The sequence below is a fragment of the Schistocerca gregaria genome, chromosome 7 (genome assembly GCF_023897955.1).
Source record: "Schistocerca gregaria isolate iqSchGreg1 chromosome 7, iqSchGreg1.2, whole genome shotgun sequence".
NCBI lineage: Eukaryota > Metazoa > Arthropoda > Insecta > Orthoptera > Acrididae > Schistocerca > Schistocerca gregaria.
Window position 1 is genome coordinate 217,508,938 of NC_064926.1, and position 14,343 is coordinate 217,523,280.

General features: G+C 36.4%; 1 protein-coding gene across 1 annotated transcript in view; it reads left to right on the top strand.

The window, feature by feature from the left end:
• Window positions 1-14,343, top strand: part of LOC126281499 (multidrug resistance protein homolog 49-like) — a 135,150-nt gene that overhangs the window by 103,551 nt on the left and 17,256 nt on the right. The window contains exons 17-19 of the mRNA XM_049980506.1: window positions 3,236-3,397; window positions 9,996-10,199; window positions 12,762-13,003. Of these exons, the coding sequence (XP_049836463.1) occupies window positions 3,236-3,397; window positions 9,996-10,199; window positions 12,762-13,003 (608 nt within the window). The remainder of the gene's footprint in view (window positions 1-3,235; window positions 3,398-9,995; window positions 10,200-12,761; window positions 13,004-14,343) is intronic.

Below are 14,343 nucleotides of genomic sequence, written 5' to 3' on the forward strand. Positions count from 1 at the left end.
CTTCGAGGACAGGTAGCTTAAACACACTCTTGGTCTAGTGGACCAGCCATTTTTGGCATTTTTTGGGATGTCACTTGCACATTTCTATTTAAGATACCTTGAAACAGAAAACATATTATGAAAGAACAATCTTCAAGGTTTCTTTTAAATGTTTATTTCAATTGTATTGGTTAATGACAAAATTAATAACAAACAAACATAAAATGTATAATTTAGGTTTCACAAAAAATATGTTTTTTAGTTTTGTGTAAATTTACAGGTAATTAGCTTCAGTGTGGAAGATTTTGAAGCACTTTGGCATGCAGAGTGGTTCATTGCAGTCTGGACACCACCAGCTGGTTTCCTTCCTACATGCTTTACCACTAGATTTTTTTTTCCCTTAGAGCAATCTTTACACCCTCTAGTTGGACGCTCCTACTTCTCAGGGGCTGGAATTTTTTCTGCAGAGTGTAGTCCTAGAAGTCTGTTCCTGTGAGTTTCACTAGAAACATTGTCTAGTACCAAATTTGTACCTTTGTGAATCATTCCTTCACCAATTTATTGTAGGAAGGTGGAAAAATGGCAGCTCTTTCTTTGAGCAGGATTCCTGGTTTCCCAGTGTAAGCAAATGCATTTGTTGCAGCCATTATAATATGTGGAAGAACAATTGTTTTCACCACTTCATCTGTTTCCTCCTAAATGTAAGAAAACATATTATCATTCCTATTGACCCCTGTTTTGTAAATGTTATGGTCAAGATTGAAATCTGGTTTTGATTTTACTTTGATACCTTTCTTTGTATGAACAGACATGTCAGATCTGGCCATTTTGTGCACAGTGGACAGGCATAGTACATCTCTTGTATCTTTCCACTTCAAACAAAGCAGATGGTTCCTCCTCATTGACACAGTCTAATACCTTTTCAGTTTTTTGGAAACAATTGCGTTTGGTAGTTCTTTCCGGTTAGTCATGCACATACCTACTGCTTTCATTTTATGTTGCCACAGAAAATCGCATACTGCTGGTGAACTATAAAATCTGTCCATGTAAACAGTGTGACCTTTTCCCAGGTAACCTGGTAGCAACCTCTCAAACAATGGTAGTAAGGAGTTGTCTTGTGTTCCTGGCTGCACAGATGCAGGCTCACCAGATTCCTCTGCAAGATAGACGAGATGAACAGGAATAAATTTTCTGCTAACTGAAGCAACTCAAGCAATATAAGTCATAGTAATAATACTGAAGAAAAACTGCACCAGACATCTCCTTAGCTGTATCTGACTCCTCTTCATTCTCTTCACATTCAGACATTTCCCACTCAGAACCAGAATCATCAAATTTTTCTAAGGCTTCTAAAATTTCTTTCTCAGTCAGAAAATGAGACATATTCGAGAGAAAAATTAACAAGAAATGGCAAACAGTAATGAGAATGTTTGAAACTCATGGCTACACCAATGCACAATGGCACCAGTGTGTCTCAGAAGCTGCTATGTGTGTCTTGCCATTTCTTCTGATGTAGTTCTAAAACCAGAACACAGAGGGGAGCAGCAGTCAAGGGACATATAAGCAGGTGTTCCACAAACACTACCACAGTAGCCGGCCTGCTTCCAGATGGCTAATACGCTGTGAGCAGCATGCAACAGCCACCCGGCCTATCCTCAGGTGTGGTCATTTTGAGGCAGTTCTGTGTCCCCACCTATGCTTGGGCTTGGTTGCCAATGTGTTAATTAGGTCATGTATGACACAATATTGCTGTGGTTATCTTTTGTGAATGAGATACTGTACTAAAGGCAATTTTTTGATTTTGAAATACTTGTTTTATTTCTATATGACTGCTTCATGATATTTTACACTTTTACACTGTTGAAATTGAACAACAAGCTCAGGCATATATACAGAGAATGTCATAAAATCTTATGCTCACATAACTCTGCTAATCTCATGCAATAATTCCACTGTATGTCCAAGATCATTTACCCAGAGACAGTCATTTATCAGGATGGTACAAGCATTTTTGAGGGATGAATATCTTTAACAAAACATTTTTACATCCTAGCATTTAACAGATCTATTGCACATATTTTAGGACTAGCAAACAGCATATGCTATGTTTCATTCAAAAGCTGTTGAATAATTGGTATTATTGTGTAAACAGAAGAATTTCATTATTGCAATATACAGGGTCAGCACAAAGTCTTGCCCTGATTATAAAAATTTATAACAGAATAACCATTTGACATAATAAGTTACATTTGATGCTGTTACATAGGTCAGTGTTATTAGTTTTTTTAGACCATTTACGTTAGTAAACCTCAATGTGTGCTCCCTTGGTAGCTCAAACAATGTCAAGGCGGTATTCCAGTTTCTGCCAGCTGTTTCGTAACATGTGTTCTGTCACAGCAGCTTGTATCCTAGCCTTCAGTTCATCAACGTCACCAACTGGTGTGATGAAGACTCTGTTCTTAATATAGCCTCAGAAAAAAAGTCAAGGGGTGTAAATGTCTGGAGAGCCGGGTGGGCCAGGGTGTTGGACTGTTCCTCCCAGTCTACTGATCCGGACATTACTCCCCTCTCCAGACATTACAACCCCTGGCTTTTTTTCTGGGGCTATATCAAGGACAGAGTCTTGCAAAATTTTATATTTTTAGAGTAAAGTGTTCACCCTCAGCGGTAATTATCATGTCATGTCACCCTCACCTCTCAATCCCCCACTCTCACTACACCTCCGGACACATTCCTCCCCTTTCTCAGCTCTGTTCATATTCTCACTAACTTCATAAGAAATAATTTAATGCTTCAAAAGGGGGAGAGAGATATAGTGCTCCGAGCATGTGCACTGGTAATATAATACTGTCATCCTACATTTTATAAGAGTATATTAGAGGGGAAAAAATTCTTGAAATGATGCAGACAGAAAGAAACATGATATAGCATGTGATGATTTCACTACAATTTACTTAGTATTCTGATTACATTCTCTATGACTCACTGTGACTGAATGCTGTTTCATAAAAGTAAAACATTTTTGACCATTTCTAATAGTAGCATATTGTTGAAACTTTTGTAAGTAAGCTAAATTGGATGCTGACATTCTATGTCTTTCTTGAATGTAATTCCAGATGATGTCTATTTCTATGAATTATTAGCAGGTCATTTGCAAAACTTTCAGAATACCCCCTGCTGTAGTTTGAAGACTGAAAATAAAAGTGTTGTTATTGTTCACAAATATACAAACACTACTTTTCAAAATTTGTTGCAGAACTACATGTTTGGAATTGCTGGAGTGAGACTTACAAGCCGCCTTCGTGTCAACACTTTTCATTCCATGCTTAATCAAGAAATTGCTTGGTATGATGATGAGAAGAACAGAGTGGGAATATTGTCAGCAAGATTATCTGGTGATGCTTCTAGTGTTCAAGGGGTAAGTGTATAAGCTTTACATACATCACATGTATGGCAGTTAAAATAAATTAGTGGTTGGTTGCTGGAAAATGGAGAAAGTGTTACTGAGAGACAGCATACAGTCTGCTAATATCAGTTTATTTTTGGAGTCACATGTTTCTAAGAAAAAGAAAACAGACAGTATATATGTAATCCAAAAAAAAACACCAGTGTCTGAATGATAGTCTTTTCCCTACTTCAGTTAATACATTTAAGCACAACTGCAAAGCTATTGTAATCCAACAATGATTACACAAGATGCTTCAAAACAACAGACAGCATTTATAGGATTGTGGGTCTGCATTGATGTAAAACACTTTGTTTAATATCTTCCCCAAACTAGTTTCAGTAAAATATTGCTATCATCAGTGGTTCCTTTTTTCTAAAATGTGCAAAATTAGTGTCATTACAAAATATTGCGCAAAACCTTATTACATGTGTACTATTTAGTTCCAGATACTATATCATGTGAATAGTTTTATAATACCATTTTACTTTTGAGTCACTATATGACGTCCACCCCCTTACCTGAGAGGTCAGTATTTCCAACTGCTTTGCAGTGGGCCCAGGTTCGATTCCTGATTGCATTGGAAGTTTTCTCTGCTCGGGAACTTAGTGTTGTGTTGTCATCATCATTATTGGCACACAAGTTGCCCATGTTGCAGTTGCATCAACTGAAAAGACTTGCAACTCGGTGGCAGAACTTCACTGGGTGGGGATTCCTGGTCATCAGTACCAATCATTTCATTTTTCTGCATGATTTCTATGTTTGCTGCCACTTTTTATTTAATTTATTTATTATTATTATTACTATTTTTTTTTTTTTTTTTTTTTTTTTTTTTGCACGCAAGATGTTATCTGAAATGGTATGATTGGGTGTTATTGACAAATATGAAAATGGGGATGTACATATATCATTGTTATACTACTGGGAATTGTACTAGTGTTGTGAATAGTTTCAGTGGGCACTAGGTTGTAATGTAATCTCTCATGTACTCACATTGATTGGTCAGCTTCTGGTTGCTCTAAAAACACAAAAAGCATAACTTATCACCATGGCAGTATCATGTGTTGCAAGAAGAGTTTGAAAGCTTTAGCAGGAGTTCTGTCGCCTGCTGTTCCTTACTTAAGTCTTGATGAGGGAATGATTTGACTGTGTGTGTGCGTGTTTTATTTGTTTTCTGTGTCAGTTCACGTAATGCAGTAAAGAGCGCGTCATTGCAAAGGATTGTGTTTTCATTTATTACATTTTTGCCTTCTACTTTCGTTAATTTATGGTATAAACTGTTGCTGGTTTCAGGATGTGTAGACCAGTTCTGGTATTTGTGGAGTGGTGGTTTTTATTTGTTAATGTTCTGTGAAAGTGGAATGTGTGCTGTCATTTTCAGGGCTGTCACATTCTCTGTGTACCTTATTTGGAAGTGTCTGCTTGTTTGTCCTAAGTACTGGGATTGGCAGGAGTTGCATGTGAGTTAGTATATTCTTACACAGCTGAATTTGTCTGGAGTTATTTTGTCAGGTCTTAGTCTTTGTTGTACCCTGTTATTTGTTCTGGATGCTACTAGAATCCCTTGTGTCTTCAATATATTTCCAATTCTGTGTATTATTTTGTTATTGTATGTTAGTTTGTACCACTTGTGTGTTTTTCTGATGTGGTGTGATCTGTAGTGCTGTCTGTACATTTTCAGACCCTGTGGTTGTGCACTTGAGTTGGTGTCAACTATCATTGTCATTTTTATCTTGTTGTTGAGCTTGTTTATGGTGTATAGTTTGTTTTCATTTTCAGCATCAATTTGCTTGATTATATTTAGTTCATGTGCATAGTTTTGAAGTTTAAGAGGTGTTCAGTTTATCCTGGGGAGCATGTGTGCGAAACTGGCATATTTAAGGGCTGTAGATTTTCTGTAGATGGAAAATTAATGGTGTTTGTTGTTGCTTGCTATTGTAAGGTTCAGGAAATTTATTTTCTCGTTTTCTTCAGATACTGTGCAGCTCTTGTTTCCAACTTTAGGGTGTCATGTATGAGACAGATTATGTCATCTGCATATTGGAACCAGTTATCCATCCATACATACACAGCATGTATATACTCGCGCACACACACAGACAGACAGACACACACACACACACACACACACACACACACACACACACACACACACACACACACACACACACACATCCATCCATACATACACGCTGTGTATGTATGGATGGATGTGTGTATGTATGGATGGATGTGTGTGTGTGTGTATGTGTGTGTGTGTGTGTGTGTGTGTGTGTGTGTGTGTGTGTGTGTGTGTATGTGCGCGCGAGTATATACCTATCCTTTTTTCACCCTAATGTAAGTCTTTCCGCTCCCGGGATTGGAATGACTCCTTACCCTCTCCCTTAAAACCCACATCCTTTCATCTTTCCTTTTCCTTCCCTCTTTCCTGACGAAGCAGCCGCCGGTTGCGAAAGCTCAAAATTCTGTGTGTGTGTTTGTGTGTTTTATTTATTGTGCCTATCTACCGGCGCTTTCCCGCTTGGTAAGTCTTGGAATCTTTGTTTTTAATATATTTTTCCCATGTGGAAGTTTCTTTCTATTTTGTATATACGTGTACATGGATGTAATGTCAAAAGATACCAGTGTTACTGTTGGCGGGATGTTTATATTCTTAATTTTTTCTATTATGTCTGATATGTTTTTGAGGCTTCTGTTGTTTGAGTATGTGCCTGTTTTCAGTAGGAATGTGTGCATGTGTCTCCCTAGTAAGTAAGAAGGGGCTTTTCTGAAATTAAACACAAGTCTGATTGGAATATGAAATGGAAGACTTGTTAAGATCAGAACTTTCAGATTCTTTTTTGTTATTCTTTTCATCTGCTTTTGCGAGAGATTGTGTGTGATGCTTTTTAAGAGTATCTGGCGGTTTCTTTGGTATCTTTGTGTTGGGTCATTGAATAACTTGGTTATATTATTTTCTTATAAGAACTTTTCTGTTTTCTCACAGTATTCTGTCTCTGTTATTAAGATCAATGAGTTCCCTTTGTCAACCTTAGTGATGAGTGCATTACATTGTTTTAGTGTTTTGCGTATACTTTTATGGTTTCCTCATCAGATGTTTTGTGTTTCTATTTTTTGATGGTTTATTCTTTCTGAGTATTTGTTTTGTTGCTCTATGATGTATTCACTCATAGTGGTAAGATTTTCTAGTCATAAATGTTATGTGAACATTCCAGTTGCATTTAGGGCCTTTTCCAAATAACTGCTGTTCTTGTTTTGTGAGTGTTGTGTCATTAAAGTTAATCAGACATTCATGGAATATGTCTCAGTTTCAGAAGTGTTTTTGTTCATGAGTTTGTTCAGTTTCTGCTCCTGCTTTTGCCATTTCTTTCTCATTACCAGTTCTGTGCACTGATTTATTCTTTTTACTGTGTCATATGAGGAAATTGTGGTTTGGTTTTCTGGTTCTAAGAGCAATTCCTCATTCATCTCTTCATTTACCACAATGTGCTGCAGGCAACACATTGTTTACATTGATTTGGTAAGTCGATAATATTATGAAAAGGGCAGATTGCTATTCACTGTGAAGAAGACATACTGAATTGCATACGGACATGATGAAAAAATTGTTACATGTAAGCTTTCGACCAGCCTTCTTCAGAAAAGAGAAATTCACACACATTCACACAACCAAGCACACCTCAAACACACATGACTGCTACCTCCCGCCAGACTGAACAGAAATGTCTGTTGCAGTCTGGCACAAGTGGCTGAAAGTAGCGGACAGGTGTGTGTGGGGTGTGGTTCCTTGTGTGAAAGTGTGTGTGTTTCTCTTTTCTGAAGAAGGCTTTGGTCAAAAGCTTACATGTAATAGTCTTTTCATCATGCCAGTCTGCAAGTCAGTGTGCTATCTTCATGATGAGTTGCAATCTACCCTTTTCATAATATTGTTGAACTCAAACCTGGACTTTCCGTTGTTTAATTTTGTTATAATTAGGAATAATATCACTGGATGTGCAGATTTGTATGAACATAAGGTTCATGTTTGTTTGATGTAGTTTCACCATTGTTTTCTTAAATTTATTGAAGGGCTTTGCAGGGAATGCCTGATATGGTGTAGAAACATTCACTGTAACTTGAAAACTTTTCTGTTGGTCTGTATCTGTGATTGATGCAAAACACTTTCGTTCAATTTCTTCTCCAAACTACTTTTAGCTAAATGTCACTATTGTCTTTAATCTAAAACATCCAAAATCAGCAATGTTACATGACAGATTACATTACAGCCTAGTGCCCACCAAAATTGTATTCACAACACTATTCCAATTCCCAATAGTGTATCACTGACATAAGCAAATTCCCATTTTTGTATTTACTGATAACAGCTGCTCATAAAAAGGTGTTATAAAACCATTCACACAACACAGTATCTGAGACCAAACAGTACATCTGTAATAACGTTTTTCATAATGTTTTGTTATGATTCTAATGTTTCAAATGTCAGAATAAGAAAACACACTGATGCTGGTGATACTTCACTAAAACTAGTCTGGGGAAGAAACTGAACAAAAATGTTTTGCATCAAGGTGGACCCACAATCTCACATTGTTTTATACAGCCATTGACTAACAGAGGAGTTTTCAAGTTACAATAACAGACAGCATGTTGTGAAAGACAGTAAATCCAACAGGTTTCTCAAGGAGAACCCCTGTTTGGAAATGCATAGCTTCAGCACTCTGGTAAATGGAAGTCTGAATTAGATTAATATTGGTAATATCTATCAATTGCACATTTCTTTAAGAAACTCAACAAATGCAGCAAACAAAAAAATAAGATTCTAAATTTTGACATCTAATTTCATTTCAGAATGTACATCACTGCTGCAAGTGTGTGTGTGTGTGTGTGTGTGTGTGTTGTGTGGCGATACCGGAAAAAAAAAAAAAATACTGCAATGATCATTAGCAGTTCTCCTCATTCTGTTTTACAAATCTATATATAGCATCTAGATGGCACTGCATATTTGCAACAAAGTGTATTGTCTAACAGTCATATTACCTGTGGAACCTATTGTGGCATATGGTCAACAGTGTAAACAGACTATTGAACAAAGGAAGGTAGTCTGTTCCTTGTAATATGATTGTTAATTCATAGTCCATGGCAATCATGTCAAATACCCTAGTTGGAAATTACACTACCTAGTCAACTGCTAATGACATGCAAACACAAAATAAGGAATGCATAAATTGTACCTATATAAACCATTTCAAACTGTGGTGGCTAAACAATACATTTTGAACATAACTTTTCCCTTGATTTTTTTGCTTTGCTGAACAACAAAATAAATGTTTAAAAATCAAACTGCCATCTGTAACCAATTATAAATCATTTCACTAGTACTAACCCTCACCTTCAGGTTGGCGTTTTACAGCGGACCTACAATTTCTGCAATGGTGTACATTTATGTGATGTCATTTTGGTGTTATGACATGACAGGAGACACTGTTCTTCATAGTGACAGACACATAATAACCTTACTTTAGATTTCCATTCTCACAACACTTTCAAGCAAAAATTATGATTCTAAGTGTTGCTGATTTTGTTTTGATATAGGGTCTTCTAAGTTCGCAAAATGAAAATGAAGCAATTAGAAATTAAAACTGAAAGTGCAATAAGGGAGACCAAGTGCATATAGTAGCAAATTGTGAGAACAGAAAAAAGTTATGTAGCAGTGACAAAGCCAAAATGTTGAAAATGATAAGTACTAAGAATTTTTGAACTGGAAGTTATTTTTCTGTGAATGATAAAATATGGTAAAGGAAGAAATTTGGAATAAGTAATGGAGAGCAGTTAGAAAAAGACCAGCAAGCTAGTCAAGAGAAACTGAACATAATAGCAACATTGATCTGCCTTATTTTTGGCACTAATCACTATATGTCCACATTCAATTTTGATGAGGTGAGATGTCACAGCGGTTAAGACACTGGACCCATTTTTGGGAAGAGTGGGGTTAAAACTCTTGACTGACAATTCTGATTTGTCGTGGTTGCAGTAAATAGCTTTATGCAAATGCTGGGATAATTTTTTTGAAAAATGTATGGGCAATTACCTTTTCCCTCATGAGCATGAGCTAGGTCTCCAAAGACCTCATCATCAACAGGACCTGAAACTTTAAGCTCCCTTTTTTCACTCACACCTAGTTTTTACTCTTAGTGTATGATGGTAGACTGTTTCCAATATTGAAAACAATAATTTACATGACCATGTATGTAATGTTACACATAGTACATGTGACGGCCTGTGTTATTTCTTTAATATATCAGTATACAGTATGTAGTTTTGTATCATCTCCTGAGATACACCAGTTATTTTTTACTTTGAATGGAGCATGTAATGTTAGTATGGTTGAGTTATCTATTATGTGTAGTTTCCTGATCATCTTACTGAAGTAGTAAAGGTGAAGGTATCACATATGCAGTTAAAGTGCAGTTACTTGCACTTTCAATAGAAGTCACTCTAGTACAATTATGCAACTGGAATGAGACTTCTGTTTCTTTACAAAGGTTTCATTTACAAAATTATTATTTTTCAACAGGCAACAGGACCACGGATTGGCAGTATGGTGCAGGCATTCTCCACTTTATTCCTTGGAGCAGTGATTGCATGTGCATACACATGGAAACTTGCCCTAGTAGCACTGGCAGCAGTTCCATTTGTATTCGGATCAACATTTATGGAGGCTAAAGTTGTACAAGCGAGTGGCTTAGATGAGAAGAAGCAACTTGAGGGTGCAACGAAGGTGAGCTCTGCCTTCGAGTACAAACTATCTCTTGTTTGCAGTTTGTTACTGCGGTTTAAAAACTAGTAGAGATTTTTAATTGCAGCTTCTACTTCCATTACATGTTTTTTATTGGTAGTGGTCCATTTCTGTGATTGTGTATGTTTCATTAAAAGTTTTCTTTTCAGTGTTGCACGATGCTCATAAATTGTCTTAACAAAAACATTCCATTCTATAATGTTCCAAGTTTGGTTTTGACTACAGCGTCTTCATTCATTTCTTTGATTTATTGTATTTGCTGCTAATTCTAGAACATTTCTCTTAAATAAATAGCTTCTGCCTATCAGACCTTGACAAGATTTCAAAGTGGTGAAATGACTGGCAACTTGTTGTAAATGGCCAGGAATGTACAATTGGACATTCACAAAATGAAAAAATGCAGTATGCTTTGACTGTAATATCAATGAGTCTACCTCATACAAATACCTGGGTGTAACACTTAGTAGGGATAAGAAATGGAATGATCACATAGGCTTAGTTGTGGGAAAAGCAAGTGGCAGACTTCGCTTTATTGGTAGAATACTGGGGAAGTGCAGTCAGTCTACAAAGGTGACTACTTACAAATGACTCGTGCAACCAGTTCTAGAATATTGCTCAAGTGACTGTGACCTATACCAAATAGGATTAACAGCAGATACTGTATACAGAGAAGGGCAACACCAACAGACAGATTTGTTTGGTCTGTGGGAGACTGTCATAGAGATACTCAAGGAACTGAACTGGTCTCTTGAAGATAGACGTAAACTATCCTGAGGAAGTCTGTTAGCAAAGTTTCCAGAACTGGATTTAAATTATGACTCTAGGAATATGCTACAACCCCTTCATATTGCTGACATAGGGATCATTAGGATACGATTAGAATAATTACTGTCCACACAGAGGCATTCCAACAATCATTCTTCGCGCACTCCATACGTGAATGGAATGGAAAGAAACGCTAGTACAATGGGACATACTCTCTTCCATGCACCTCACACTGTTTTGCAGAGTATAGATGTATCTATAGAAGCAGATGTAGATATTCTTGCCCATAAAAGTTAACCTCACATTGAAAGTCAAACACAGGTTACCACCGAGCTACAGACATCTTTTAAATGAGAAGTTGGAAAACCTTTACTATGGATTGTACCTCCTTTTATGACTTCTTTCAGTAAGATTTCTAACTATATAACTGTTTGGAAACTTGATGTAGCACATTCTTGATTAATCACAAACCATGTGCCCTTGGTATTTTAGGTTCCTGTGTTAACATTACTCTATATCTGCAAGTGAAAGAATAAAAACGGAACAAAAGAAACAAATCACTCTATTAGAATTTAATCAGACATTTACTGATAGCAATCAAATTAGGTAGCATTAAAAAGTAGAGAATTTTACAATATGAGTTTACCTTAGCCACAATGGTTTATTGGGCATGGCCCTAATATGGAAGCAGTACGCTTATCAGCACACACAAGAGTAGCACTCAGTAAATTACAATCCTTATGAACACTTGATACAACTAAAGTTACATGACACTTAGCCATGACCTGACTCTATGTTAAAAAACACAGCATTATGCGGAAATGAAGTCTAGAAACAAAGCACAAATATAAAAAAATTGTGAAGCAGACCTAGAAAAATACCCAAAAATGAAATGCTATTGTCATGCAGAAGATTTCTTGGGGGGATAACCACGGATAATTGCATCTGTTACTATGTGTACATATAACATGTGTGACATTATCTATTTTGCGGCAAGTGGACTGGTTGTGGAGAAGGTGGTGTTGGGTGGAGTGCTCCTTAGTTAATCACATCTGAAACTTAATGTTGGCTATCCGCAAGCTTAGATTAATTTTTCCAAAGTGTATATCATCTTGTAATTGATGAATTTTATATGTGCCAATCTCTGTGAATATAGGAGGCGTGTAAAATGATAAAGACTTCATTTGACCTGTTGTATACAATGGATTTTCTTTCACTCTCTTCATGCTTGCAATATCTTTTGCTGTTGTGCGCTAATGTTTTAAATAGTTGTCCCTTTTATCTATGATTATCAACTGGCTGTTTTATTAATGTTGTCTAATTCACTATACATAAAAAATCTCATAATTAACTTTCTTCATGTTCTTCTAATTTTCTAACATGCAGAGCACACATAGACGAAGTCTATGATCACTTGTAATCGTAAAGAGGTTTAAATTTTATAAAACATTGTTAATTCCACTTTTAGGTCCCTTTATCTTTACAAATACAGTTGCTACTTCCTTTTCCTTTTTGTTAATGATATATATATTTTCAATCAAACTGTATTTTTATGTGTATATTTAACTAAACATTGGCAATAATGAATATGGCAACAATATTATTCAAGTAGTACTGAGACATTCACAATATTAAAACATCACACATGCACGCAAGCACGCGCGCGCGCACACACACACACACACACACACACACACACACACACACACACACACACACACACACTTGAAAATGAGATGAGTGCTATCTGCTATTTTCAGTTTCTTCATTATCTTACAGGTAGCAGTAGAAGCCATTTCAAATATCCGCACCGTGGCCAGCTTGGGTCAAGAACAATCATTCATTGATCACTACAACCTGTCTCTGCACTTGGCTGCTAAAGCAATGATGAAAAGAATGCGACTAAGAGGAGTAGTCTTTGCAACAGGCCAGACAGCACCATTCTTTGGTTATGCTCTTGCATTGTATTATGGAGGATATCTTGCTGTTACTGAGGGACTTCACTATAAAAATATAGTAATGTAAGTTTCTGTAATGCTTTTAATAAATACCATTCATCTTTTGCTTGTGGCAGAAGCAGTACAACTATAAAAATTACAGATTATTAATTTCATCTATAATGTTCACATAGATGCAAACCACAGAATAAAAGTTTTGTATGACGTATAGTTTTTATTGCAGTTTGTGTGTGTGTGTGTGTGTGTGTGTGTGTGTGTGTGTGTGTGTGTGTGTGTGTGTGTGTCATCTATTGTTCACGAAGACCTTAACGGCCAAAAGCTTTATTTGTGGGAGTCTGTTAAAGTTTTATTTATGTTTGTGAATTGACTTCACCTAATGTACTGTATTTTATGGGCTATAAGAAGCTAATTTAAAGAAAAATACATCTTTACCATTCCTATTATTAGACTGCAAATTCAGAATAAAAAAATTCTTAGTTTATATAACCAAACTGACTTTTAAAATCCCTGAAAATTGGCATCTGAACTTCCTCCTACTTCTTCCTCTTCCTCTTCATCATCATTGTATGCTTCATATATAGATGGTCTTCACTGCCATCAAAAGCATTACTTCTGTCACAATTACTGAAAGATTTAACAAAACTCTCTTCTCTCACCCTAGACCATGACTATTTTATCCACTGACACACTTGTCTTATTGCAGGATGTAAAGCTCCCTTCGGTGTGAATCCATTTTGGGTTTTGATCCATCATCTATTTGTTCCAATCCTCTCTCATATACGCTTTAAATTGTTTATTTATTGAGACATCAAGAGGTTGCAATTGTGAAGTAAGTCCTCCTGGAATAACAACAAGCTCCGAATTTCCCTATCCTGGTTTCTCTTTCATAGAATTTTTCAAATGACTACTAAACTTATCTAGCACAAGAAGAGAACTCTTCTTCAAATGAAGTACCTCTCCTTCTCTCCCACACTCTGTTAATCCATAATTTCATACCAACCTCATCCATCCAACCTGGGTAATGTACATGAAAAATGATGCCTGCAGTATTTCAGAAGGTCTTGGCATTGTTTTGCACTTGAAACTGATCACTGGATTAAGTTTAGTGCCATCAGCACAGCATGAAAGGGCAACAGTGTAGTGCATTTTTTTTTGTATCTACTTGTTTTTATAGCTACAGTTTTAGCACCTTTCATGGTAACAGTTCTGTTACTTGGCATTATCAAATGTCAGAGGAGTTTCACCCATATTTTCTATATGGTTTAATACCACACTAGTTTTCTTTCAATGTTGAATAATAACATAATGAAAAGATAATTATGATACTCCTGTGGCATTTTGGTTTTGGTTCACAAGCTAAGTGTTGGGTATTGCCCACTTGTCTTGTACAGAGGGTGCCTAAG